We start from the raw sequence: 27,011 nt of genomic DNA, 5'->3' as shown, positions 1-27,011 counted from the left end.
TTGGGGCATCAAGTCAAAAATATGCCTTTTACTTTGGTTTTAAACCTTTTTTTACTTTTAATTAAGTAGCTTGTGCCTTTAGTCCAAGTGTGATTTCAGGGAAGAAGCACACTGAAATTATTGAGAATTATATTTCTGCCAGTTAGGAATTATCACATGAGGTTTTGTTCACGTTTAAAATTCAGAAATACCAACATTTCCAAAACTGTTAATACCTACCTCTCTGCACACTTCACTGAAAAAAAACTGCAGTTCAAAGTCCAGTATTCCTGCTTTTATCTTCCCTCCTCTGTAGGGAAGGGATTTATAATGTTTCCTACAGCATATTCCAAATGATCCAAGGAATTTAGATCCTGGCTTTTCCTCTCTCCCTGGACAGAAAGGCTTTCTCCTGAAAGAATTGGAAGGTGTAAGAAAACTTCCAGGGGTTTATGAAAGGAAGGAAATGAAGTAATGATAAACTGCACACAGATGAAAGCTACTAGATTCTCCATTCTGGTAGAGAAGAAAGCAACTTTGCTCTGTTTGCAGGACACGAGCAGTGCCTGAGTCAACAAGGTCTCTTACTTCAGTGAAAATTCCTTTTTTGGTCACCAGAGAGTAGGACTTGGTGCATTGTCAGTAAGTGATGCAAAGCAACAGGGAAAAGGGTCAGAGCAAACAAGGAGGCAGCAAACTGTTCCACACCTCCTGCACATCACTGCTCCCAGCCTTGTCTGCAACAGGTGCAGGTTAGCTGAGTTTATGGCAAATAAAACTAAAGCTAAAAATGCCTCGTGGAAAAGTATAGCTGCTTCTCCCCAGTCCTGCAGTAAAAAGCCCATGTTTTCAGTCTTGCTAGATAATGTACAGCACTGGCATATAGTTTTCTGAAAGTTAGAAATGCCAAAGTTTTTCTGTGCTGCATAGAATATACAGCTGAAGTAAAAGCTATTCCTCTTCAGCACACTGCTTAAAAAAAAAAAAATTAAAAAAAAAAATCAGACTGGTTCCAACTCACAGAATGACAAACTCCTCCAGTTTGACTCAAAGCCAAGACTTTATTTCCAGAAAGAAGTTGGTACAGTAGGAAATATCACCTCCAAATACTAAGCCTGTGAAAGATCCAGATTCAGAAGCAATGAAACAATTTTAGACACAACTTTCAGGACACTCCTCCCATTTTGAGAAAATATCAAAGCTGAGCTACTTTAATTCAAAATGCAAACAGCTGACCAGAGGGAATTGCTCCAAGATGGAGACTGCTGCACACAGGAACTTCAGCAGCTTAAGGTTTAAGTGTTAAGCTGTTGAAGGAGCAGCTGCTTAAAAACATTGTACATTCATAGCAGGTTAGCTTTTCAGAGCACTGCTGGATTCCCTGATAGTGCCACTGTAAACTGTGGTGTGTTAGTCCTGTAACAGTTGCCTCTGGCTAGAGAAGGCTGGAATTTGGGATCTGCACTGTTCAGACATGCACAAACTTTTGTACTGCAGATATTGAAGAAGCAATTCAAACGAAGCAACAATGAGCTATTCTGGTTGTTTTACCTTCTTTTAATGCTGGTGCTCCCACCATAGGCAACATAAATACTCATAGAAGCCTTTAACAGAGCTTGTTTTCAAGAGGTGTGCTTGTTTTAGTAGAATAAGTGGTCCTTAAAAGCTGAAAAAATTAATTAATGTGTCCTTGTAAAGTCAGTTAAATGCAATTACTTAACAGGGAAAGACAGACTTTGGCCAACTATTAACATGGCAACAATCATTTATGCAGGGGGTGTCAAGAAAAATACAGATAAAACAAAGAGCTTATATCAAAATGGAAGCTTTCTCATTACTCCCAGAATAGTTTATTGTTTTCTTCTGAAGGACACCTGACAGTGCTGCAAGCTCCAGACATTTTCCCCTGTGAGAAATGACAAAAGAACAAGTCCTCCCCTTATCTGGAGGAGTATGCCCTCTGCCTCCTCCAGCAAATGCTCAGAAGTAGATGGGAAACAACAGGAATTAGGAAAAAAGACAAAGCTTTTCTTAGCTGTCTATTTATTTGCAATACCATCACTTCAGAGATGAGCAGAGACCAACCAAAAATTGTATCCATCAGTGCCTTTAGCACTTGGGTTTAGGCTGCCTTTCCTCTCAACAGTGATCTGAAAGATGCAGCTCCAACTGGCATAGCCACACTCATAGTGGGAAGGAAAAAATGAGCACATGAAGGTGAGATTTGCAGCTAAAAGCAAGAGCAATTTTCCCACCTATCAGTGACCTCTGAAGTGAGCAGACCCAGCTAAGAGGTCAGAATAGATACCACCAGCCATGGTACTTCATCTTTCCCACCTTTCTGCGTGTCTTTTAGCAGATCAGGTCAGTGCAGTAGGTACACAGAGTTAATGGATTCCTGTCTCAGAGGCATGGCAAGAACTGTGCAGTCCAGAGTGGTCTTGTCCCTTTTGCTTTCACTGATTTCCCTGCCCCACTAGTTCTCTCTGCACCAGAGCTTCTCTTACTAGGTGGCACCTAGGGCCAGGACAGACATTTCCTGCATCTGATGCCACCTGAACAGCTTTCAGCCTTCCTAAAGTTCTTCATGTGCAAGCAAACAAAAACCTCAAAAGCTACACCTGTGAACAACCAAAATTGGGCTTTTTTTCCTTCACCAACATGGGTCTGCATCTTGACACAAGATGCCTAAGGGTACCTGTTCTCCAATTTTTCACACTGTTGAGGAAAAGCTTACTGAAAGCTGGGCATAGCAACAGTTCAATAAACTGCAGGAAGCAGTACTTTGTGCTCTAATACAGCTTGTCTTGGGAGATCATAAATACCACAAATTCTCACTTTAGAGCATACATGTATGTTATGCAAGACTGGACAGTGTCCTGCTGCTCTCCCCTGAACCCAAGGGCAACAAAATATCCAGCACCTCTTACATGTACCTGGAGCCCAACTTGACTCCTAGTGTCATCTTGTAACAGTAAAAACTGCAGTGTGGTGGTTTAAACCCTGAAAAAAGCTTCAGCAGGTGGTTTATAAGCCATATTCACAAAACCACGTCAGATTATTCAATGCTCAGGCAGAACTGGGCATCAGATTCATTAAGAAATTGTATCAGGTTCTTCCACTGTGTGAGCTGTAATAACCTGAACATCCTGAAGATTTGAAAAAAAAAATAGAAAGAACACTAACGAAAAGGTTTTATTTGTTTCAAGGGAAGTAAGGCTAAATTTTAACCTTCTGCTTAGTGGTTGCACAATCTACAATTAGACTTCATGAGAAGAGTCAGTCACTGAAGTAAGACTGAAGTTGCACTACTTGGTTCCATTGTCAGCAGGAGTAAATAGGTACACTTCACCTCAATGTCAGCTTCACACTAATGTCAGCACTGGTAAGGATTAAAGCTAACAAATAAACTAACCCTACAGTCCCCATGCCCTCACCTTACACCCCAGTCTGTTCAGAATGCAAGTAGATAGCCATGAAAAACAAACAACAGCAAAACACCAAAACAAACAACAAAAAAACCACACAAAACTCCCAGTGTCCTGATTGGTGCAAAAAATATTCCATTGCTTACAAAGCATTACAGTTTCCAAGTATACTTATTCTAATTTTGAATTTCTGGGACAAAACCCTGCCCTCTCTCTCCTTTTGCCAGATTCTCCAACATTAGGCACCCATCTTTTTGTGGTGTTCAGAGCCTGTGAACATCCAACACTTCATGACTAAGGCCTACAAGCACTCCCAAACAGGAAAAATGTTAGTTCACATTAGTGCACATCCCCCTGCTATAACATGGTTACAATCAGAGCTGGGTAGGAGAACGGCTTTGAGCAAAAGGATTTGACATCAGGAGCGCAGCTGTGGTCACTACTCCCGCCTGGATCTCATGCACATGTCTTCTTCTTCATATTCACCCATCAACTGCAACATATATGTTCCAGTATAGAGCAGAAACTGTCCAGTTATTTGTGCTGCATGGGATAGTAGCTGAAGCACTTTCCTGGAAGAAAAGTAATTTGTTTAAGAAAAAAATCACCAGCAAGATTGCATTCCCCCTTTCCACCCACACTATGATGAGTTGAGTCAATATATTTAAAAACCCCTCTTATTCCTTTTCACTTCTGAGGAGAGGGTCATTTTTGTACCTTCTTTAGAGAAAATACTTGATGGACAGAAAACTACTGACATGGTGGCAGGACCAGAAATGACATTCAAGAAAGCAGACTGACATCCTGCTAGATGCTTACAAGCCTTCTGCAAAGCCATCACTCAAACCATCACACAGTACCACAGAAAACAGCTTTGACTGTTGTTTGATTTGTTGCCTAGGAGCAGCATTCCTGCAGCATAAACTCACCTCATGTCTCACCTTTGTCATTCACTAATACAACTGTGTATGTATCTGCAAGCCACACTCTAAACCTGATTAGATCTGAAGCTGGACAATCACATTATAGTGGGTACTCAACAGCAAAAGAGGTGAAGCGGGAAAATATCTGCTGGCCAAGCTGCAAGCTTTAAGAATTCTCAGTTCACAACTACTTTATTTCTACAAATTTGATAAAATCAACATTCAAGTATACAGTGCTGTGCAAGAATCAGTACAAATCCATAAGATAACACCAGGCAAGCATCAGAGGTTGACAATGTAAACTGTGGATCTTCACAGGGAAAGAGGCAGTCATATTTGAATGGTCATTTATTCAACTTAGTTGTAACTGCATCTTTCATTCTGCAGGAAACAACAGGGACACAAGTACTGAGAGCTACGTTTGAGTCTCATCCCCCAGAAGTAAGGAGGGCATTCAAGCATGATGCTGAGGCATTAGGAAGCAGTACAAAAAAAACCTGGAACCACTCCAAAACTGGAATGGGATCAGTTTCTGAAGATTCAGAAACCAGAGCAGTCTCTCTTCTGAAAAAAAGAAAAAAAAAAAAGATTTTCCTGAATTCTTGTCTAAGAAAACATGCAGCTGTGAAACCTCTGCTTCTATTCACTTGTCCTTTGAGCTTAAGCAGAGAAGGAAAAAATCTTCTTCCTACAAATTAATTTTTAACCCCACTGTCATGAAAGGTTTGCAGCTGAAATCCAATGCCTCAACATAGCAGGATACGATACCCTGTACTTAGAGCCTGTGAAGCCTTACAGAACACTGTGCCCTTATTCATGCTTCCCACACGTGCCACTGCAGCCTGTTCTTCCTCCAGCACACAGAAGAGGCCAAGGAGCTTTGCAGTTGCAAAGAAAGCTGCACCTGGTGCTGGGCTTTGAGCAGCTGCAGTGTGTCACTTGCACACAGGAGCAGTTGCCACTTAAGCCACCGAGCAAGTTATTTGTTGAAGCGGACATTTGATCCTTCAGTCGGAGCTACAGGGAAACACCACCAGGGGAAATGCACTAATCAGACCTGGCAGGCCTCCAGCCCCTCCCAGCATGAACAGCTGCAGCATTTTTCAGTCCTTTCCCTCCACATTCAGCATGTGGGCTCGGGCAGAGGGCATCAGAGTTAGCAATCTGGAACTCATTAGCAGAGGGAGTGCACCAGGACCCTGACATCCTGTCTGATTTCAACAGCAAGTTGAGACAGGCCACGTCACTGCTGTGTTCAAGGGTAGCCAAGGTTATGTCTTCTGTCACCCTGTTCTTTGCTAGCAGACTGCCACCCCACCCTGACAGTGACACTTCCCTTACAGCTCAACTCTGCAACATAACAGAGCTTCCAGGAGAACTCCACAGCTACTCCAGCTGCTTGCCAGCACCGCTCCTTTCTCACCAGCTGCCCTGTCTTGGCAGGGAGGCAGGACTGTCACTTCAAACTCTCCTTAGCAGCACAAGTTCCAGTGCTGATACTCAGTTCCACAGCAGGCAGGCAGAGATCAGAGTTTGTTTTGGCTCGAGAGAGTTTGACAAACATAAGAACTGGAGGAATGCAGCTGTCCAAGGGCAAACCTCTGCTTTGAAGAAACCCTAATGAAATCTGTGTTACAGGGGGGGTAGCATGTAGCTGGATAATGACTCCATCCTGACCAGAGAGGAGTCTTGTCTCCAGCCACACCAGCTGTAGCCTGAAAGCTTAAGGACCACCCAAGTAGAGTGGAGAGGTCGGTGAGACTGAAGGACAGGGAAGAAGATCAGCATTACAGCTGATCAGCATACCTGCATCAGGAGAGAAAGGACTGCTTGAAGACTTCCTCTAAAGGCCACATGTCACTCAGGACAAGTTAATACGTCACTGATGACACACACATCTGTCTGTCAGATCTGGTCCCAAGTAATAAAATGCAGCACACCATTGTGTCTCAACCAGAACTCTAAAAGTCAGGCAGAGAAACTTGGGGTTGCAGCTTAAACAACAGTCAAAGCACACACAGCACCTCTGGGAAGGGGTCTGAGCTCAGGAGCCTCCTTGAGCCAGGGCAGAGCACAGCTGATCTTGACAAGGCACCAACTTTCAACTCATTGCTGAAAACAGGGAACTGGACAGGGCTTATTTTGCACTGAATAAGACAGCTTTTCCCAACAGGCAGATCTACCAAACTCACAGCCCACAGCAGATCAGCCCTGCAGGAGACAGCGGTCCTTGACAGGCTCCCTTCACTAGCCTGGAGACCACACCAGCTGGCTTAAGAACAATGATACCACAGAGTCTTACTACAGATGACAAATCCACATTAGGAGAGCAGAGTGTCATCTCTCTTCCATTTTCCTTTGCCTCCATGTAGCTCTAGTGGTGAATCTGGCAAACAGGAGCTGCGATGTCTGAGCAAGCTTTAAAGACCCCTAACATTAGATCTCAAATTCCTTTAATTTCATCCCCTTGAAGTCTCCTCTTCAAAGAGCTTCTTTCCCCAGCTTCCTGCATTCTTCAGACAAAAGTCAAGGAAACATGAGGAAATTCTCTCAGCAGAACAAAGAAACCCTACTTACACCCTTTCAGTAAATACAAGCTGATAAGAGTTTTGTCTCTGCAGAAACTTAAGATTCCATCATTAAAAGCCAAAGGAAGTTTTTTACCAGTCAGCTATGCACCTTACAAAGAGCCAGCATATTGACCAATAGGTAAGAAATAAAAATACTGATTTTATCAACACACCTGCTTCACAGAACCAATAGCAAACACAGATTTTTGCATGAGCACTTGCCCAGTAGGGAAAACACACTCACCGTAGTACACTTTTAGCTCCCATGCATTTGATGTCATACGAGATAGAGTAGATCTCATAGAAGGTTGCCTTGATGTTTAAGCAGCCAATAAAATCCTTAGGGTTCAGCTTGTACAGATCAAATGTGATGTTAGCTACCCCCATTTTCTTCTTTTTTCTCACAGCAACAACTCCATTTTTTGTCTGATTTAAAAAGAAAGAGACAGTTTGTGCCACGACACAGGAAACTACAGCAAGACAATTATTAACAGTGCAGATCTTCAGAAGCACCTTTGCTTACTCCAGTCTTGGGGCTAGTTCTTGGTCAATTCTAAACTCGAATTAAAAGCATTAGCACACAGGAAAGGAGGTCTGTAGCTCATGTATTGTTTTTCAAGTCCTGAACAAGCTTCTGAAGTTTTTCAAACAGACACTAAAATTCTAGAGTGACGGAGCACCCCCTGAATATTTATTTTCTGTAGTGAGGCTTCTTCAGAGTACACTGAAGCCACAGGTAATACCACTGGACAATCTTCCTGCCATTTATTTATCCTGGTACATTCTGGCTTCTCTCTGAGGCAGCAAGGTTAGGCCACCAAATAACCAGGATCCTTCTGCTTAGTCAGGAACACAATACTGATGAGCACTCTTGGAGACAGCTACAAAGATGGCATCAGTGAAAAGTCAGGGACTCATTTCAAAATCTGGCTCACAGCCTCTCTTTCTTCCTACTAAAAAGAAAAACAGGGAGGGAACCACTGCTGATTAGGCCAAGGGTTTAATAATGAGGTTTTAAGAGGAAAAGCAAAGGAGAGGGAGCATAGAAAGTCATCTTCCACCTTAAATGCACCCTCCTTTACTGAAAGCAGCCCTTGTCTGCTGCAGGGTGTGTGCTTCAAGAGAGGAAAACCAAAAAGAAAATAGCAGAGAGAACCCATATTCACAGAGACATCTAGTGGATACACGGGATCCTCTGCTCAGCACATTCCGCTCAAGGTTAACGACCCGCCAGCTGCCAGGCTGTTTTCTGCAGGCTAAATGAAGCAATGAAGTTGTGTAAGACTGGACCTTTTTGTACTTGACACCCCAGCCCTCAGACAGTGCCATGATAAGCCAGACAAAGTTAAACACAGCAGTACATCATTAGCCAGCAATTTTATGCCTGTTTTACTTTTATAACCTCCAAGCTCCAGTAACAGGGTCCCCTATCAACAACAGCTCTGGACCTGTACGAGCAGCTGGTGTGCTTGGAAGCATCTCCCCACACCCCTCCCCATTAGCACCCAGAATATTTGGATAAAGCAGGACAGGGCTGGTGCCACACTCCAGGTGACTGGTGAAACTGTGACAATCCCTCTGTTGTCACTCAGCACATTCTGAAGAGGGGCTGTTCCAAACTTGTGCTGCTGCAATGCCAGACAGGAGACAGGGGAAAGGAGCAAGGTGGGGTCACAGCCTGGCTGCAACTCCTTTTCTGCCCTTGGAGCTCCTGCCCCACGTGCAGAGCTCGAAAAACCAGTGAGGTATTTGGGGGGAAAATGTAGAAGCTGCTCACCCTGCAACAGGAGGCTGGGAAAACAGGGCCACATGATTGAGCTGTATGTGTGCAGGCCCAAAAATTCTGTCCCTGCTTACAGCCAGCTCTGCAGCTGGTAGAAAAAATTCTGATGCCAGCTTTCAACAACAACCATCTCATGGAAAAACAGTTAGAAGCTTGACTCTATGTTATTAATGTACAGATGACTATTTCCCCATAAAAGAACAAATCAAATACTGAATTAATATGATTAGAAGGCTAAAGCAAGCCAGTTTTAATAGCTCTTAAAATCTTGAGGCATGCAGACTAATATTAGGTTCTGATGCCAACTTCTGGCTATTTGCAAAATCCAACAAGGCATTTTTCTAACTATTATTAACTATTACTGCCTTCAGATGGCAGAACTTGCTTTATATTACTTTATTCAAGCATTTTTACAGTCTAGACCTTTCAAAGACACTGTATTTTTTTTAGCTTCAGAGTCAAAGCCCTAATTTCCTTCATGTTACAAAAAGGCTCAAGAACAAGTATTTCTGAGCTTCTCCAAAAGCAGGGTATTTTCCCTGTAAGTCTTTTCAGTTGTAATGTTTTACTTCAATTCCTGATGGATTTTGCCAACAGATCTATGTCCAAACAAGGGACAATAAGAAATAGGAACTTGATTTTTCATCCGGGAAGGCTCAACAAGGAGTTTACAACATGCCTCTTCAGAGGAATTTTTCTTCCTCCTCTGCCCTCTTTCCAACAGTTTCAGCAGCCACAAACATTCCTCCATCCATTTCTACTCAAATGAGGGAGAAGCAGTGAACACTTACTGGTGTCCATTTCTGTCCATTTTCTAGAACCATGAAGTGTGTATTGTCATCCAGGGACTTGAAGAACTCTTCTGTGTCCACAACTGTGCCATCTTCTTCCAGAACCAGAGTGACTATTCCAGCAGTTATAACAAAGGCATCCAAAGTCTGAAAAAAAAACCCAGGAGATTTTAGCATTCTAAAGAATCATTTCGTATTGAGACTCACTTATCTGAAATACTTCCCTAGAGATATTTTTTTCTTGTTTTTTAGAAGAACAAGAATCTGGGGGCTGTCTTTCTGGGGTCTGCATTTCCCTGTGAGCTTCAGTCAGAGTGGGACTGTTTGCTGTACCTTGCTGAGGAGCTCCTGCAGGCTGCTTGCGACAATTCCCTTCCGGCTGCTGCGGGCGGTGTTGGACACACGGAAAGGGCGCCCTGCAGGCATGAGAGGAGGGAACAGGGTCTGTTTTGTTACGGCTCCTACAGATGCTCCCATGGATATGAAAGATCTAAGACAAATGAAAATTCAACAGAGTTACAAAAACAGTCATGTCAAGTACAGCAAGAAGGAGGAAGACTGTTGACCTAATCACATTACATAAGTAAATCACAGATCACATTAAGACTCTTGGAGCTTAATTTCAAAACTAAATATTGCACTGCCCTACAGATATGGTATCTCTGAACTCTCTTGCCTGTGAAATTTGGAAAGACTTAAAATTAATACAATTTCAAGCAGACACCTCTAGCTCAGCTGACATCAAGGTCACAATCACAGTGAAGCTGATGGGTTGTAAAACTGAATTTAAAAGGCAGCAGCTCTGACTGCATTCAGTTACTTAGCTCATTCTCTTCATTTACAAGATAAACACTCAGGGAGATACATAATTAGTTGAAAGCAGTCTTGTGTGTTAATATATGGGTTTGTTTTAGGAAGACTGAACATATTACCCATACTGAAAGCACCCGTTGGCAGAATGCAAGCAGAGCTTTGTGATACAGCTACACTTGACTTCAAAGAGTCAAGGCATTTGTTTGTAAATTATATCTGCAGCCTATAAAACTCCATCTGGTTTTGAAAAGTACAAAATAAATGGCTTGTATCAGAAGCAGTTAAATGCAATCAAAGTTAATATCCAAGTACTTAAATACATAGTCTGGGATCAGGCTGCCAGCAAGGCTGGAAGAATTAAATCACTTTTAGAAAGAGATTTAAATTTTTTCTGGGCAATTGCATATTTACCTTTGGTAAACCAAGCACATAACACCAGTAACAGCCTACTCCCACACCAATGTACAGATCTGCTCTCATTTACACCTAGTGACAATTTTTTCTGCCAATTGATAATGGCTAAGTCAATATCCAGCTTGCCAGAAATGGCATTCTGCCTGACACCTGGGAAGGACCGATTGCTAAGTCTTTTCAAGGGAGGCAATGTTTTGTCTCCCACACTCCTGGAACTTTACCCTCTGTATATGCCTTTGGGTCCTTCATGCTGAATTTCTCAGGGGTGGGAAAGGGATGCATCCCTATTTTGTTCTCCCACATAGTTGTGAAAAGTCAACTTTATGTAGGAAAAGCTATTCTAAGACACTTTCACTGAGGGTAGAGTGAACTGCCAGCCTTTATCTGCAGCCAGAGAGTAAATACAGGACTTCATAGAACAACATACAATGAGATGGTATAAAGTTGCTTGACTTAGAGTGTCCCAGTCACACCTTTTATGCAAATCCTCATCAACTGTGCAGAATAAATATCATTTAATATAGTTTCCACACCTCTCATCTGGTCTATAAGCATATTTTTGGAATGCACAGAATGTAATTTTTGTGCCTGACCAGATTCAGATTTCAGCAAATAATTCGTTTACCGATCCAATTCTGAACCACTCTTCTGGGCTATCACCTTTCCTCTAAACAATAAGTTTATACCTGCCACAAAAACTCCTTGGCATTATTGGAGCTTTAGTTCTTTTAAAGGAGGAGAACGTTCAGCAGTGTTGCTCCAGCTCATGCCCTTACTTTGTTGCTCGTCCTGGCCATACAGTGGGTCTCACCATTTGGCATTTACACAGACAAGGCTGATGGAAACCTCTGTCCTTCTTGTGACAAAGCTGGAGAGCAAAAGCAGCCAGCCTGGCTTTCACATTAAAGAGCTAAGAAGCACTGTTCCTCCTGGAAAAGGGAGAGGGCCAGGGAGGAGGACATGGAGACAGTAGCACTGACAAGGGCAGTGGAGCTGCACAGAGGGGAAGCCTGCTAGGACAGGCCCTTTTTGCCAGTCCCTCTGCTGACTAAGTTAATGGGCCCCCAGTCACCCCACTGGTCATGGGCAGCTCACATTCTGAATCACTGAGTCTCTCCTGCAAGAAGGAAGCCTGCTCATCTACTTTGGTGACATCACTTCACAGGGCACCCTGATGGCAAAAAGTGCAGCACCGGGCTTTCAAGAGCTTTCACAGCTGATTACACCTCATTGCCTCTCACAAATTTGAAAACTTGCGTGTAGAATAGTAACCTGAGTGATATACATGTGAGTACTCCAATTTTTTTTTTTTTTTTTTTTTTTTTTTTTTTTTTTTTTTTTTTTTTTTTGGTGAGGACAGTCAATATTAGTCCCATTGAAAAGTTCTCTTTCCCCCTACTTTAGCCAAACTTTCATTCAAAAGAGACAAAGCAAAAGGGTAACAGGCAAAACATACACGCTGACAAAGAATGAAAAATCTTAGGGACACAGTCTGTGGGCAGGACTTGAGCCAACAGGGCTCACCCCAGCCAACTCTACAAGCTGTACTTCAAAGCTCTGAGCAGAAGTTTCTCAAGGAGTCAGGATCAGCCACCCCACACTGCTGCCTAGCTCTATCTAAAGCCAGAGCAATAAAAACAAACAGATTAATAAACCAGGGCTTACATTATCGCCACCACTGAACAGGAAAGATCTTAGGAAGTTATTTAACAGCGGTGAAATTACACCTACATATTGATAAAACCTGTCAATATCGTCTTTAAACTAAGTCTGCTTATGAAGAAGTGAGTCTGGGCTCCAGGGCAGGCTGAAGTTTCAGCTCATGAGGAGACAAAAGGCAGAATGATGAAAAGATAAACAAAGTGTGAATCTTTTAATTTCTGGGCCTATTGCTGAAAGCTTGTTCTTATTTTGTGTGTTTTTATTTTGTGTTTGTCCTTCCTAGATCACAGGATTAAACAGGCCAGCCGACATTGACAGCTCTCAGAAAGATCCATTCTTGTTGTCGCCGTCCTCAAAACATAGACAAACCAATTCCTGATACAGGGAACTTCTCTGCTAGACTGGAGTTACCAAAAATAATTTCCTATCAAAAGCTGATGAAGCTAAGTCATGAAACAAGTGGTGGAAAGGAGCTAAGGTGTGGTTGCGTTTACTAGAAAGTTGAGTGACACATTAAATACAGACAAATCCATTATTGTTTTATTAATCTTTAAAGCCAAAAGGATAAAGTCCTAGCTCTTCTCTAAAGGAAGAAGGAATCCCACGTCTGTGGAAAATACAAAACTATTTTATAGTTGAAAGATCAAATACCTTCAAACCCTAGCATCTTATCCAGTTTGTTTTGGATAACTACAATCTGCTGGAGAGGGCTTTACAAATGCTGCCACAAGCATTCACTCCAGTGTCAAATCTGGTGGGAGAGATGAATTAATTCTTTATGAGGACATGGGGATTAAAAGCCTGCCTTGAGCCCTGAACACATATTTCACTCCTTATCTTTGTTTGCAATATGCCCCATATATTTGTCTAAGAATGTGGTGCAATGGTCTTCAGCCTCAGAAAAACCAACGTTGCACAACACGCTCCAGGATACGGCACGGATTGATTTTTAGGTTAGGGTTCACTGGCAACCACCGCAGCAACAGCCAGGCAAAACAAGAGAAAACAAAAATCCCAAAACAAAATAGAAAAAGGTTGGAAACTAGTCAGGAGACTTGGGGTTCAACCAGGTCGCAGCGTGGTTCTCCTGCTCAAACATGAATCGCGGAGCCTCCCCAAGCGCAGCGGCAGCGGCAGGGTTTCCGAGCAGCTCACAGAGCTGTACCCGCCCGGCCGCGGCTGACTCGGTGACAGCATCACCGGGCTTGCGGTCAGCAGCCTCGGGTGCCGAGAGGCCACTACGCCTCAAAGGCAGGTAGGGCTCCTGCCTGTGCTTCCCTCAGCAGGGCTTCAGCCGGCTCGCAGGGCTGCGACACCGTCCTGACCTGCTTCTCCCACGCAGCGTCCATCGGGGTTAATCCCCCACCAGCCCCGCCCGCCCCGGCTGCCCTCGCACCGCGCCCTCTGCCCCGCAGCCGGAGCCGACCGAGGGCTGCCCAGCCCCGGGCACCCCCGGCAGCCGGAGCCGACCGAGGGCTGCCCAGCCCCGGCCGGCACGGAGAAGGGCGGGAGCGTGCCCGCACTCACCGCAGCAGCGATCCCACGCAATCCCGCGCCACCTCCATGGCCCGCCCGAGCGCGGGCAGCGCCGGTCACGGCGCTTTAAGTGCGCCGGGCCGGGCTCCTCCTCCGGCCCTCGCCCCTCCCTGCCCGCCTTCCCCCGGCGGCACCGGGAGCCGTGTCCCGGGACAGGGAGCACGGTCGGGACGGCCCCGGCGGGGCTCAGCGCCTGTCCGCTGTCCCAGGGATGCAGCCGCAGTAGCAGGTGCCAGGGAGCACGCTTTGGGACGGATGTTCCTTCAGGAAGCGCCTTATGGTTTATCTGGGAAAGGAGAGGAAAGGTTTTGCTCAGCGTGTGTGTGGGCTGCACTCTACACGTTAGCTGCTTACAGCTCATGTAAGAGTGGAAGCTAATCTAATTTGTGGCTGCCCGGCATTAGAGCAAATCAACAGATTAGGTGTCTCAGCTGCTGATTTTAGGGCCTGTGAATAAGCTTAGAGCTCGGATTAATGCGTACAGCAGTGGAGGTATTTACTGTTACTCCTGCGGGCAGTGACTGCTGTTTACTACACAGGAACAAAGGCAGTGTTTCCTGCTCACATGGACACAAGTCCTTCACAGTCCTTTTGGGCTCTGGAACCAGGTTCTGTTGCCTACAGCTGTCCAGCAATTATTGAACACGAAAAAGAGCCAGGAGCATCAGAACCTGCCTCAGGCAACAGCCTGACCTAGGGCCAGGATGTGCACAGGAAACCTTGCCGCTGCTGATCAGGGAATGACTCCAGAAGCCCTTGCCACCAGCACTCAGGTTAGCCCCAGGGTCAGGAATAATCGCTTACTTGGTTGTCTGAATTGCTTTTCCTGTTTAGGGTAGAAAGGGCCACTCAAGACACCTCTTACAGTGCAGGTTTCTTTGGCAGGCAGTCTGACACCTGCTCAATATCTTCTTCAGTCCTCAGCATTTGGGGCCTTCACCGGCTATTAAGAATTCAACTTTTTTGGTCCAGGGCAAATTGCTTTCTTGGATGGCATCTCCTCTCCTGATGAAACAAATAGCTTTTCCTCAGAGCACACTCTAGACCAAGAAACTTGCCCCTGGGAAGCCAAGGCCAGACTTTTATCTCTTCCTCCTCAAGCTGCTTAGGTCTTGGAGGTGTTGTAGGGATCCTTCTCATATGTTAACCCCTTCCCCCTCGTTTCCTATGGCATTTAGTTTTGTAACTCTTCTGCAATTAGACCCTGACAACATAGAGAGCAGGAAGTGAGAGGCTGTATATAATTTTTGAGCACTGGACTCCAGACAGGCAGTTTTCCCCTGGATTTATGTCTTGTGGTGGATTGTGGGCACAGCTGATGTTGAGTCTGAAAAGTGATGCAGAGTCCTCTGCAGAGACATCCAACCAGCACAGCCCCTGCCCAGCAGCCCCCCAGGGGATGTGCAAGGCCTGCCACGGCTCTGAGGCAGGGGCTGTGTGCTTTGCAAGGACAAGCTCCTCCAGCAGCATTAGTGCTTCAATTTGCATTCGTTGTTGTAACTAATGCAAACACAGATGCCTAACTAATGCAAACATAGATGTACAAGAGTAACAGGAAAAACATGTCTTTTTAAAGGCTGTCCTCATCTGAAAGGGCATTGCCTGTAGTTTTACAAGCCGCACAAATACTCCTTACTCCTTTTTTTTTCTTTTTTTCTTTTTTCCTTTTACTGCAAGCAGCAGTAAAACCATCAGAGGGGTAAAACCACTGACCTAGGAGCTGGGGTCCTGAGAAAGAAGTTTCTTTGAATAGTAGCAAGACAGGACATAGAGGGGATTTGCACAAAACCTACTGAGGAAGAACACAAACCAGGAGCAGGTGCCAAAACTGGCAGGTCAGGGCAATCAAATGAGAGGTCATTAAAAACTGACATTAAAAACGGACACGTGACAAGACAACACCCAGTATAAAGACGATAGCTGTAAGAGGTAGACTCTTTCCACTCTTTTACAGGGAGAGAAAACAAATTGCAGGCTGAGGTGAGGAGGCCAGAAAACTTCACAATGTTTGCTTCAGTCACATCACTGAAGATATTAATCATGCAGGGCACAAAGTACACGGCTGATACTGAAGGGAGTGAATACTAGAGGCGGAGTTAAATAAGGATGCTAATCCCTCTTGCTAAATTGCTCTCTTAGTGTCCCCTTGCAGAGTGCAGTGACTGCCTCCACGGTTGATACTTTTCCACTGCAGTTCAAGTCAAACAAGTTTGGTTAAGTAACTTCTCACAGGGGTCATATTGCTGTGGGTAAAGGTTTGCATCTGGCATGTTTAACAGGGAGGAGGAGGTACTTGAAATAGTTTTGCGTGCAACTTCACATTGATGAGCTTGCAGTATCAGGCCAGGTTTTCCTTATTGCCCTTTGAGAAAATAATGTCAGGTTGGAACAAATTTAGAACAAAGTGGGAATGATCTGACATGCAGAAAAATATGGTATATGGGCTATGTAGTCTGGGAATTGGGAAGACTGCGTGGAGATACCAATATATGGACTTCAATGATTTCAGAGAAGTCTCTGAAGAGGAATGGAATAACCTTTTCTTTGTGCCTACAGGGGCTTAACCTGTGGGAAAGGAGAATTAGGTTGTCCATTAAGAAACTTTTCACCTCTAAGGTGACTGGTAAGGGCTGGGCTCAGTTGCTGACAGAAGATGTGAAGTCAATTAGACAATGATGTTTCTTGGGCCAGTGGTCTAATAACACACTAGATGAGTCCAGACACTAAGGATCAATTTGGACATTCCTTCTGTTTCTCAAGGCTCTGACAAATAATATGAATGAGATTAATGCAGAGTAAAGTGCATTAATGATGCAAATTAGTGAGGTGCTACCTCACCTTCCCTGGCCCAAGAGGGGAGTGAAAGAAGTGAGCAGACACATTTACAAAGGTAGCAAGATTAGAAGGGTTGGGTTAAATCTGTAAAAGCTGGCCTTCTGTTCAGCTTTCTGCCGTTCCTGCTTTCACTTAAGTCTGATCCTGATTTCTGTCAGAAGCACTCTTGGGATCACCCCTAAGCAAAATTGTTTCTTCTCCCTTCCATAGAGAACCAACTTTCTATTCTTCACTGTGTCCTCAAAATAACAATATTTGTTTCTAAACTGCTTTTACTACTCAGCAGATTTCTATCTCCACTGCCTCTGGTTCTGTTTTATTTCTGTGAGGCTGTTAATGTTAAAAATTTGCTTGTTCATTCTTAATATTTGTGCTGACCAATACGGCGCCATCCTTTAAAGTTTTAAAGAACAAATTAGACAAGCATCCATCACAAGGGGTTAATTATACAGCAGATTATTTTGAGAAAAGATTAGGGAATAGATTTCATGAAGTTGCTTTTTGCTATTTTCCATATTTTTCAGAATCTTTGCTGATGAAACCATATTTTGTGAGCTAAAGTTCTGACAGCTTTGCAGGAGCCACCGAGTTTTTGCCAGCTGTACAGAGGGGATGAGGCTCCTCCTAAAGGTGATCTCGCTGCTCTGCATGGCTGTGTAGAAGAAGATGGGAAGGTTTTTTTGGTACTGATTAAAATCCTCTGAAATTTGCTGGAAATGGTTCTGTGGCCAGCAAGGTCCCGATGTTGGAAGCTCTGTTTGAACTAAAAACTAACCCTTCACTGCAGTGAATTATCTGGACCAGAAAAAACTTGTTCTTTATTCTGAGATTTCATGGGTGGGTATTTTGGTGTATTTTGTTTCTTTTGGTTTTCAATGATTTCAACAGTAGGATCAAGAGGTGGGTGTGTGCTGGTGGGTGGGCACAACTTAGGAATGCTTAGGGAAAGTTGCCCTTTCAAGAATGTCTCAGTGGTGTGAAATACTTTGACACACAAATTTATATTTAGAGGCATTATAGCTATAAGGGGTATTAAAATCCCAATGTCAGGCTTTGCCCTCCTTTATCCCCCTTGCAATAATGCATGTGTGAGTGAATTGCACATGTTTGTGGGCAGCATTGAGCTGAAAGCTGACTTGTGGAGAGCATCAGTGTGACAGCAGTAATGAAAAACAGAAGTATTGCCCAGGAGATTTTTGAAGGAAATGAACTGGAAACTTATTATTTGTTTATTCTGATCATGCCAAAGATAATCTCAAGTATTTTATTTTATATTTCAAAAGTTGGAACTACAAAGATGTATAAGTTCTAAATAATACTAAATCACTTTTTTGCTCATTCATTTCTAATATCTTTACAATTTCTTATTGCTTAGTGATACTCCCCACAGGAAGAAAAAAATATTCAAGAAGAAACATGATTTTTTTTTAATAAGCATTGAAATTTTCTTTTATGAGGCTTTTCATCACCAAATGAGAGGCTGTCAGCTGTGGAATTGTCCCATAGCTGCACAGCCATGTTATGGTTTCTGTAGCAGGGCTTGAAGAGCTTCAGACTCCAGGCAGCCCCCCAGAACTACTGGGCCTCAGATTGAACTGTGAGCTCATGCTTCTTTGGTAGCTGCACTAATTAATCAAAAAACTAGATTTTAAATTCTTCTTGGACAAGGAGCATCTTTATGTCTTACATGGCGTTCTTTCAAAGTTTAAAAATAACAATTATTGTACTTTGGTGTTGTCCAAAACAAAGACTAAGGCAGTAATAGTCAGACAGGATAATGGGTGACTTTCCTGAGGGTCCCACTGCATTTGAATCCGTGTTTTTCTGCCTATTATGGGTTCACCTAAGAGCTTGAACAGTTGTTTATAAGGCACATAAGAACAGGAACTAGATTAATAAATGCTACACTGTAATCTGTGTGCATGTGAAATTTCCAAAGCAGCTCCACTAGGAAATTTTTAAGGATCACAGATTGAAACAGACCGAGAAAAATATTGCAATGACTCACTTTAGATTCTGCTCAGGTACTTTGCTCTCTGGACAAAAACATTCTTGGTAAGCTGCAAGCTCGAAGTCAAGTTCCTGTCAGACCTAATTTGGCATCTAAGCCTGATTTAGGAGCTAAATGCTTTCTGACAAGAGCTGGCCTGCCTCTGTACTTGCCTCTGTCCCAGGTATCCTGTCACCCTCAGACTCCAGGAGGTGTTTGCACTGCCTGGAGGTGGGTCCTGAGAAATTAAGCTGTTCATCACTTTGGAACACCTTGGGGAGCTGACAGGGCTGCCAGCCTTATCTCGTGGTCACCGTTCCTTCCTCCTAACAGATACAACAGGAACCTTACAGCAGCTCTTTGAGACTGAAGAAATCTACTTAATTTATAGCTTGCCTGACACACACACACGTATGTGACAGCCATAGGCTCGGTGCCACGGTGGTTTGCTGGAAATCTCCCACATGGTCAGTGGGGATAAATTTTGCAGAAGGTGAGAAATGCGAAGGGATCACTCTTTCAATAATTAATTCTTTATTCAGCTGATGGGTTTTCTGTTGAGGCCCAGCTGAGTGGTTTAGCAAAACAAAGACAGATGGCAGCAGATTATATCAAACACGTCTTTGTTGGTGGATAATCAGCACAGATTCTACCACCTTCCCACCCCCTTCACTCAGAGCTCAGCCAAAGCCCATTAAGTAAATAGACAGACTCCTATTGATTTTGGTGGGCACTTGGCCAAGGCCTCTGTCTCAACAGTTTTTTCAGCTTAACTTTGGCCTAATCATAATTTTTGAATGTTTTGGGGTTGGGTTTTTTTGTTTGTTTGTTTATAAAAAAAGAAGAAAGTAATGCTGATGTAGTCACTCTTGGGAACTACTGGGGGAGAGATCAGGGGAGAGATTATATGCACAATATGCTGCCATTAGCATATCCAAGGCAAAAGTTCAGCCTGTTTCAACTCTGAGTTTTATGCCAGTTAAGTTCAATTTTTAGGCAAAGTGTAGAGGGGAGGGATACAGATGAAATATGTGCTCTGTCTGCCTTCCGAGCTGCATCCCCTGGAAGAGCTCCTTGGAGCAAGCTATGTTTGGGACAGACCTGGGAGCTTGGATGTGCTCAGAGTGGATTCTAAAGGCTGTTGGCTGCAGGTGTCTTGTGAAGACTTTGTCCCTTTCTGCTAAGGTCTGCCAGACTCTGCCTACCTGTTTCTCCTTCTAGAAACACTTTATCGGCCCAGTCTGACAATTTGTTCTGAAACTCGCTGCTGTCCCTGGCACAACCTTGTAGAGATTGGTTGTATTTCATGTTATTTCCACAAACATAACTGAAGCACTTTACCCTGCTGCCACACATGAACTATATCGATATCTAATTGGCTTTTCTGCATGGCACATGCCTTTCTGTGGTGCTGGCTCTCCCTGACAGTGCCAAAAGTGCATTTTGCTCCTTAGAGTGGGTACACATAAACCCACAATCCTTCATAATAAATCCTCCCTGTCTCAGAGGCTGTGTTTAGTCTTTCCCTCCTGACACACATTCTCATACAAGAGCAGAAGTTTAAGTGTGCAGTGACTGTGCATTGCTTGACAAGCCTTAACCAAGGAGATGCATCATCAGCAATGTGCTCCTCTCTCAGAGCTCGAGCAGAGATGCAGGGCAAGGCTTTGAGGCTGCCCTCTGTTGGCAAGCCAGGCTGGCTGAGTCAGTCTCCAGGAAAGGAGGGGTTTTTTTTTTATGTATGGGAAGGACTCGATTTAGGGCAAGTTACAGCCCCACAGCCCCTGAGCTGCAAGGTGGTGGGGGAAGACAAGAGAGCCTGATGCAGCCACCAGAGACATTTCAGGATGACTGGAGCAGAAAGGGATCAAATGCTGCTGGATCAATAATTGCATCAGGTTTTGGCAGACTTCTTCCCTACAGCTCTGAGAAGGAAATAAACAGAGATGGAACTGTCCTGTGTATGCACCTCTCTCATTTCTTCCTACAGCTCCAAGCAGAAATAAACATCACTCTCAAATCTGTGCAGATTTACAAATGTTTAACAATTCAACAGGTCTTCTGCGAAGTTATGTTTGTTTTTAATGACCTGCTTTTTAACTTCTGTCCCTCAAAGCCCTTTGATACAGATAAAGAGGGAAAAAAAAGTGCTAAGAAATGTTGTTTTTCTACAGAGATACTTCAAACTTAATGTGTGAATACACTTGGCTGTCAGCAGGTGGCTCTGTGTTAAGAGCTCTTGTTCTTGATGGATGCACAGAATTGAAACTGTTTAAAACAAACTTTTATATTTTCAAGCCAACGGGAAGACGATAAAGGACTATAATTTGTCAGTAGGAATGATAGTGGTCAGAGGAAAGATAATCAGTGAAAGACTCTTGCTTGAAGGAAACTGGCAATGATAACAGTCTGCTGCTAGAGGAAATGTCTGATCTTTTCACAAAAGCCATGTTACCTTTGCTAGATGTGCAGATTCTCAGGTATGGCATCAAGCATTTTATTTCTGTTTGAAGGTCTGGATTTTTGTTTTCTTTTTAAAGTTCCTGTTTTCAAGGTATGATGTTGCTGAATGGAAGCACTGGAACACAGGATCTTACCTATTTGATTGCAGTAAGTGGGAATCTTTCCTTTCCATTCACTGGGGGTAGGACTGGCTCCTCATTGCCCCGTAGTGTCAGGCTGAGGATTGTCACTGTGGCTCTCTGGCAGGGCTGCAGATCAGATGGTGTCTGAAAATGCTACAGCAGCAGCTTCATGAATATTTAAAAAGATACCCTTATTTGAAATGATTGTTTATTAGATAAACAATACAATGTGCTTTTGACAAGAGGAATGTGCTTTCCCAGTTTTTCAGTTGCCTTCTTGTTTTAAGGGTGGGGAGCAGTCGTCTGTCATAAGCAGGTGAGAGGATCTGGTGTGAAAGTATATTTAAGAGCTTTCATGAGAATGGTGAATCTGAGTAAGGTTTTGAGAAAGAAAACTGGCTTGCACTGGATGAGTGGGCTGAGGAGAGATTTCAGTGTGTAAGCAAGGGGCAAAAAAGGACCAATATGTTAGCCATGGTTCAATAGTACTGGCCATTTCTATAGCTTAGGATAGAGATAGATTAAATGTACTTACAGCACTTATGCTGAAGATGTTTCAATGTGTTAATGAGATTGAAAAAGAAATTACCACCTGTTTCAAAATTCAGTCCTGACCTTTCAGTCTTACCTATCCTGTTCTGTGACATTCTGCTTGGCAATGAGTTATTTCTCTGCAAGGTCCTGCATGTGGGTTGGGGCAATCCCAAGCACAGATCACACCACAGAAGGCCATTGGATCAGTCAAGTATGATTTTCCTTTCATAAATCCATGCTGACTATTCCCAGCCACCTCCTTGTCCTCAATGTGCTTTGAAATGGCTCCTAGCAGTATTTACTCTGGGAATCTTCCCAGGGACCGTGGTGAGGTTGGCTGGCCTGTTGTTCCCAGGGCCCTTCTTCTTGTCCTCCTTGAAGTCAGGAGGGACATTTGCCTTTTCCCAATGCTTAAGAATGTTCCCAGATAGTAGCATTTCAAAGGCAACCAAAAGTGGCATCAGACTGGCATCAGCCAGCTCCCACTGCACTTGTAGGTGCTCTCCATCAGGTTCCATGGACCTGTAGTGTCTGGTTTGAGAGGCAGAGCTGCAGCTTTCAGGCAGCTCCCACGGGGAGAAGCCTCATTGTAGCTTTTTCCAGACCTTTCTTCAAAACAGATCAAATCACCTTTGCCTTGGATGTGGCCAGTTAAACCCCTGGGAGTGTACTCAAAGTCCTGACAGTGAATTTGTGAGGCTGGCTAATAGGATAAACTGCCTGATTTACAGGAATAAAGGGGAAGTGGAATTCAAAGGAGGCATAACCATAATGAAACTCTGGGTTTTGCACTTTTGTCAGTGAGGAGAAGGGAGGAACTGTGCAAAATTTGCAGGTTTTAATGAAATTTTACTCTTCTATGTCTAGCATGAGTAATTTTGTTTTTATATCATCTGAGCATCCTTTTTGGGTGTGAAGTTGGACTGCTCTGCCTCCTGGATTTACTCCTTCTCAGTCTCTTCAGGAGCTGGCAGACTCAGAGCAGAAATAGCTTCATTTGAGCTCATGTGCTGTTTAGACTGAGAGGTGTGTCCAGTGTGAAAGTTATTTACACAGAGAGCAACACAGATTTTCTTTCTTTCTTTATCACTACGGTAATATTGCTAATGCATGGGGTTTTTTTTCTAAAAATGAAAGCTTCATTTGAGAATATTTCTAACATGCACACTGGTCTAATGATTTCTGTGATCACTGATTTGTAGCACTCATTAAAAAATAACCAGAAGCTCTTTAACTTGTATAAGATACAGGATGAAATTATAGTTTCCAAAGGACAAAGCATCATGTTGCAAAAAATAAACAAGACTGCAACACGGATATTTTTGCTTTTTAAAATTATACTTCCATGATGAAATCTCTGTATGATGGAGATGAGCTTAAATTCAGCTGATATCAGTGGGTGGAGAGCATTCTTTGAAATTGCACATGCTTATATGATGAGTTAATAAGGTATTTGATTTCTTGATTTAGATTAGTTTATTAGTCGTAAAATCCATCTTTCCCTTGCCTGTGTAAAACATTTAAAAGTAATTATCTTCCCATATAATAATTACAGAAGGATGTCTTAGATAAGAAAATTGTATATTAATTATTAGGAGGTCTACATGAATTATAATGACTTTTATGTTTTGTTGTCCATTTCCAGATGTACGCTTAGGTTCAGATTTACTACAGACTTAGCAAATCAGTAGGGGATATCCTGGTGTAAGTAAGTAGCCTTAATCTCTTTTGAAGTCAGGTTGCATCTTGTAAGACTAATTCTTCCTCCCACTGGTCTTTTATGTCTAGATTAAATAGTGCAGGGATGGAGTGCATCTGAAAAAAAATTTCCAGTGCTTTTCTCCTAAACTTTGGAAACTGGTGAGCCCTTGTATATTTATTTCTATGTTTGAAAAGTGAGTGTAAAGTATTAATATTCTGTTAACTTTGCATGTCTTGTCCATTTTACAAACAGTAAATGCCGGGTGCAAAGCAGGGACAAACCAACATCACATTTCTAAATTTCTACATGTGTGTATAATAATGACTGTATTTTACATTAAAAGAGTTCTTACAATATTTGTTGTCTCAAATGTTAAGTGTGGCCCTGAGGCATGCTGACCACATGAAGCAGGACTTTAGAATCACTTGGTGTCTCCAAAAATCCTGGCTGTGCATCACCTGATGGATGTACAAGTTTATATATAGAATAAACCAGTATTTCCACCATGAATGTAGCCAATTCAGGGTCCTGTAAGCGACCACTAATGTCACAGTATTTCCAAGTCCTGCTGCATCCCTCATACAGCAACCATGCACTTTCATACAGTTTCACTTTCTCAAATAGCTCCCAATTCAAATACCACCATTGTGTATTTTTGGCTAAAAGAAAAGCATTGCTGAAGGACACAAACCTTTCACACTTTAAGAGGTTTCCAGCTTAATGTGATAAAGATTATCCCTTCCCTACTGACCTCTTTAATACCTAACATAATCTTTTCTGTGCAAAGAATGTGTCTGAAAATTGTTTATCTTAGAAAACATCTCTGAATAAGTGCTTTTCTTTCCACAGATTAACACTTTAAATTTGATTGTGACAGGTGGCTGGAGACACAAACACTGAAAAATTTTAAGACAATTCTTGTCTTTTGTGAGCCTTTGTATTAATAATTTGTATAAAAAAACTTATTCCAGACTCAATTTTTAGCTATGATATCTATACATTTATATGCATATATGAATAAAATACTACTGTTCCAGCATTAAATTAATATTGAAATATAAGACTGTATTAAGTATATGCATAGTATTTTTTTTTCCAAATTGTATTGTCACATATCCATTAGCAATGATTTTGATAGTAAGTGCTTGGAGGAGGAAAACACTCCTGTTTGGAGGTGACTCATCTTCCATGTTGCAAACCAGGCATTGCTGAATGAAAGGCTTTCCCCCTCTGTGACCAGATAGAAAATTCTGTCTGCATGAGAAGATGTTGGCTATTTTATTTCTCCTGAAAAGAGGTACAACTCCACCAATTTATGCAATTCATCCTGGTAAGTGTTGGCAGGAAGACTCAGAATTCAGTTTTGAATCAGTTTGTTTCAGTGAAATGGGAAACAATAGTTTTAATGGCAATATTATAAAAACCCTGAGCATCCACTAAAAAAATACTAGCTTTTAGTCAAACTAAAAGTCAGTAGCTAACTGAAGAAGCATAGTGCAGTAGGCAGCATGAAGTAGCAGTGTGTATAAAAGGGTGCAGAGGATGAAAGATGTATAAATGCTGTTTATAAGGGTATGTACTCAAGTATTCAGTATGATGTAATGGATTTCAGTAATTGCATAGAAGTGACTGCAATTAAAGAGCCTTCTGAACATTGACCAATTCCCACACCACCTGTAGGAAGTGGGCCTCTCTGGCTGCCTTGTTACCAGGCTGCACTGTGCTACCTTGGTTGATATGCATGGACTTCACAGCTGTACACAAGGGAAATTGCACATGGTTTTTTCTTTGTCATTGAAATAGTAACATTCACTATGCTGATACAGAATTAAGCTTCTTCATGTTGTGAAACATGCATCTTCCTGTTCTGTGCCAAGAAAGGTCACACTTATGTCCATTTTCCTCTGAAATTCACTGTACAAATATAATGGGATGAAAAGGACAGAAGTACAAACCCACCATTGTAATGCATTTTAAATTTCAAACTTCAGGAGCAAGCCCCATGGAAATCCAGAGTTAGTGTCAACAGTTATTCCTCTTTGGAACAGAATTAGCTCTTCTGCTATGTGAACACAGCATGCATATTAAATGCAGCATCCCATAGTGCTATTGTTGTGTCTGGTGGATGGATTAAAAGAAAATGGAAATTCCTCCTTCCACTGCTGGTGAATGATTTGTTGCACTCCTTAGTGTTGGGGAGATGTTTTATGAAAGACTTGACTTTGATGTGCTGTAAAATGGAAACTGCTGGAGGAACAATAATTTTGACTTCTCTACGTTTTCAGTCTTGAAATACAGTCCTGAATCAGAGCACATTTTTGTACACAGCTTCCCTACAAGCATTAATAAAATCGTAATTTAAACAGTCTTGGCAGCTCTAGGAAGGTACCAGGAAAAAGGTGTGGTCTGTGTTAATTTGATATAGTGGCTTAAGTCTTATTTCATTATTCAGAGATCCCCCGTGCACATCTCCTGTGCAGATCCAGCCCTGCTGGGGGAACAGCGGAACTCTAATTCCCACACCAGAATGGCTACTGGTAAGTGATATTTTTATTCCTTTAATCGAAGCTGAGGCCAACAGGAACCAAATTCTAGATGAAGCATGGAGAATGCTGCCTGTGGGCCCCTAGGTAAATGCTCCAATACATGCATATTTTCTTCAGTACTGGGAGATTAACTAGTATAATCAAGGGGAAAATATCAGTCCTTCAGCACCTGAAACACTCCGGGACTTGTTCTGCAAAATCTGACAAGCTCAACAAGACACACACTACAGAGGGATCAGCCACTGACCATTTCCCTGGAGTTTACAGCTATTTTCACTTTTTATTCTACCAGAAAGCACCCTTTGAGATCAGACCAGCAGACTGGAGGTTGTTCTCTGCAAGTGAGCTGGTGAGTGATGCAGGCATGAACTGGAACAGCTCTGGGAAGCTGAGCACCGTTTGCTTACTGAGGAAGCACTCACTTTTCAGAGCACAGGCATCTTTGTTGTGCTGCTGTTCAGGGAGAAAATCTTCATCCATCTTAGATACATTATGTACTCCATAATGTATGCACTGGAAAACAGTTGAAGCATTTTACAGCAGCTGGCAGGAAAGAGTCCACGTGTTTGAGCGTTTTGGGGGATTTAAGTTTTTGGCTAATGTGCTGCACTATGAATGCTTGCACTCACAGGACGAGCTGCTGGGCACATGCTGAGCGAAATTTCACTTGGCTACCAAGAAATAAGGAAGAGAGGACAAGCTCCAGTACAGTTTACTGCAGTCAAGTAACCTTATGGCTGCAATTTGATGCAAACTCTGAACAGGGATACTGTGACACCATCTGTGAAGGGAACTGTCCTGCTTGCCCCCTGCTACCCCCTTTGGTGCCTGAAGTCAGCTACTCACGGTGGCCAGGGACTGAACTGACTTGGGAAAACGGTGTGCCTCGAGAATAATCCCTTTGTTGTTTACTGGGGTAC

General features: G+C 42.9%; 1 protein-coding gene across 1 annotated transcript; it reads right to left on the bottom strand.

Annotated features, from left to right (window-relative positions):
• Positions 1–731: 731 nt before the first annotated feature.
• CIDEA (cell death inducing DFFA like effector a) lies at positions 732–13,989 on the bottom strand. Its single transcript, XM_084211410.1, has 5 exons — positions 13,891–13,989; positions 9,808–9,964; positions 9,475–9,621; positions 7,145–7,326; positions 732–3,979 (listed from the first exon to the last, which is right to left on the bottom strand). The coding sequence occupies exons 1-5, from the start codon at positions 13,926–13,928 to the stop codon at positions 3,847–3,849; spliced, it is 657 nt and encodes a 218-aa protein (XP_084067536.1). The 5' UTR covers positions 13,929–13,989; the 3' UTR covers positions 732–3,846.
• Positions 13,990–27,011: the final 13,022 nt, after the last annotated feature.

This window comes from Fringilla coelebs, assembly GCF_963513975.1.
Source record: "Fringilla coelebs genome assembly, chromosome: 1".
In the NCBI taxonomy this organism is placed as follows: domain Eukaryota; kingdom Metazoa; phylum Chordata; class Aves; order Passeriformes; family Fringillidae; genus Fringilla; species Fringilla coelebs.
This window is presented reverse-complemented; position numbering and strand designations above follow the sequence as displayed.

Coding starts and splice junctions, on each gene's coding strand:
- CIDEA (XM_084211410.1), bottom strand. CDS start 13,928: ATGGAGGTGGCGCGGGATTGCGTGGGATCGCTGCTGCG. Junction 7,327..9,474: donor ATGGACAGAAATGGACACCA/GTAAGTGTTCAC, acceptor TTTTTAAATCAG/ACAAAAAATGGAGTTGTTGC. Junction 3,980..7,144: donor GGAGCTAAAAGTGTACTACG/GTGAGTGTGTTT, acceptor CTTTTCTTCCAG/GAAAGTGCTTCAGCTACTAT.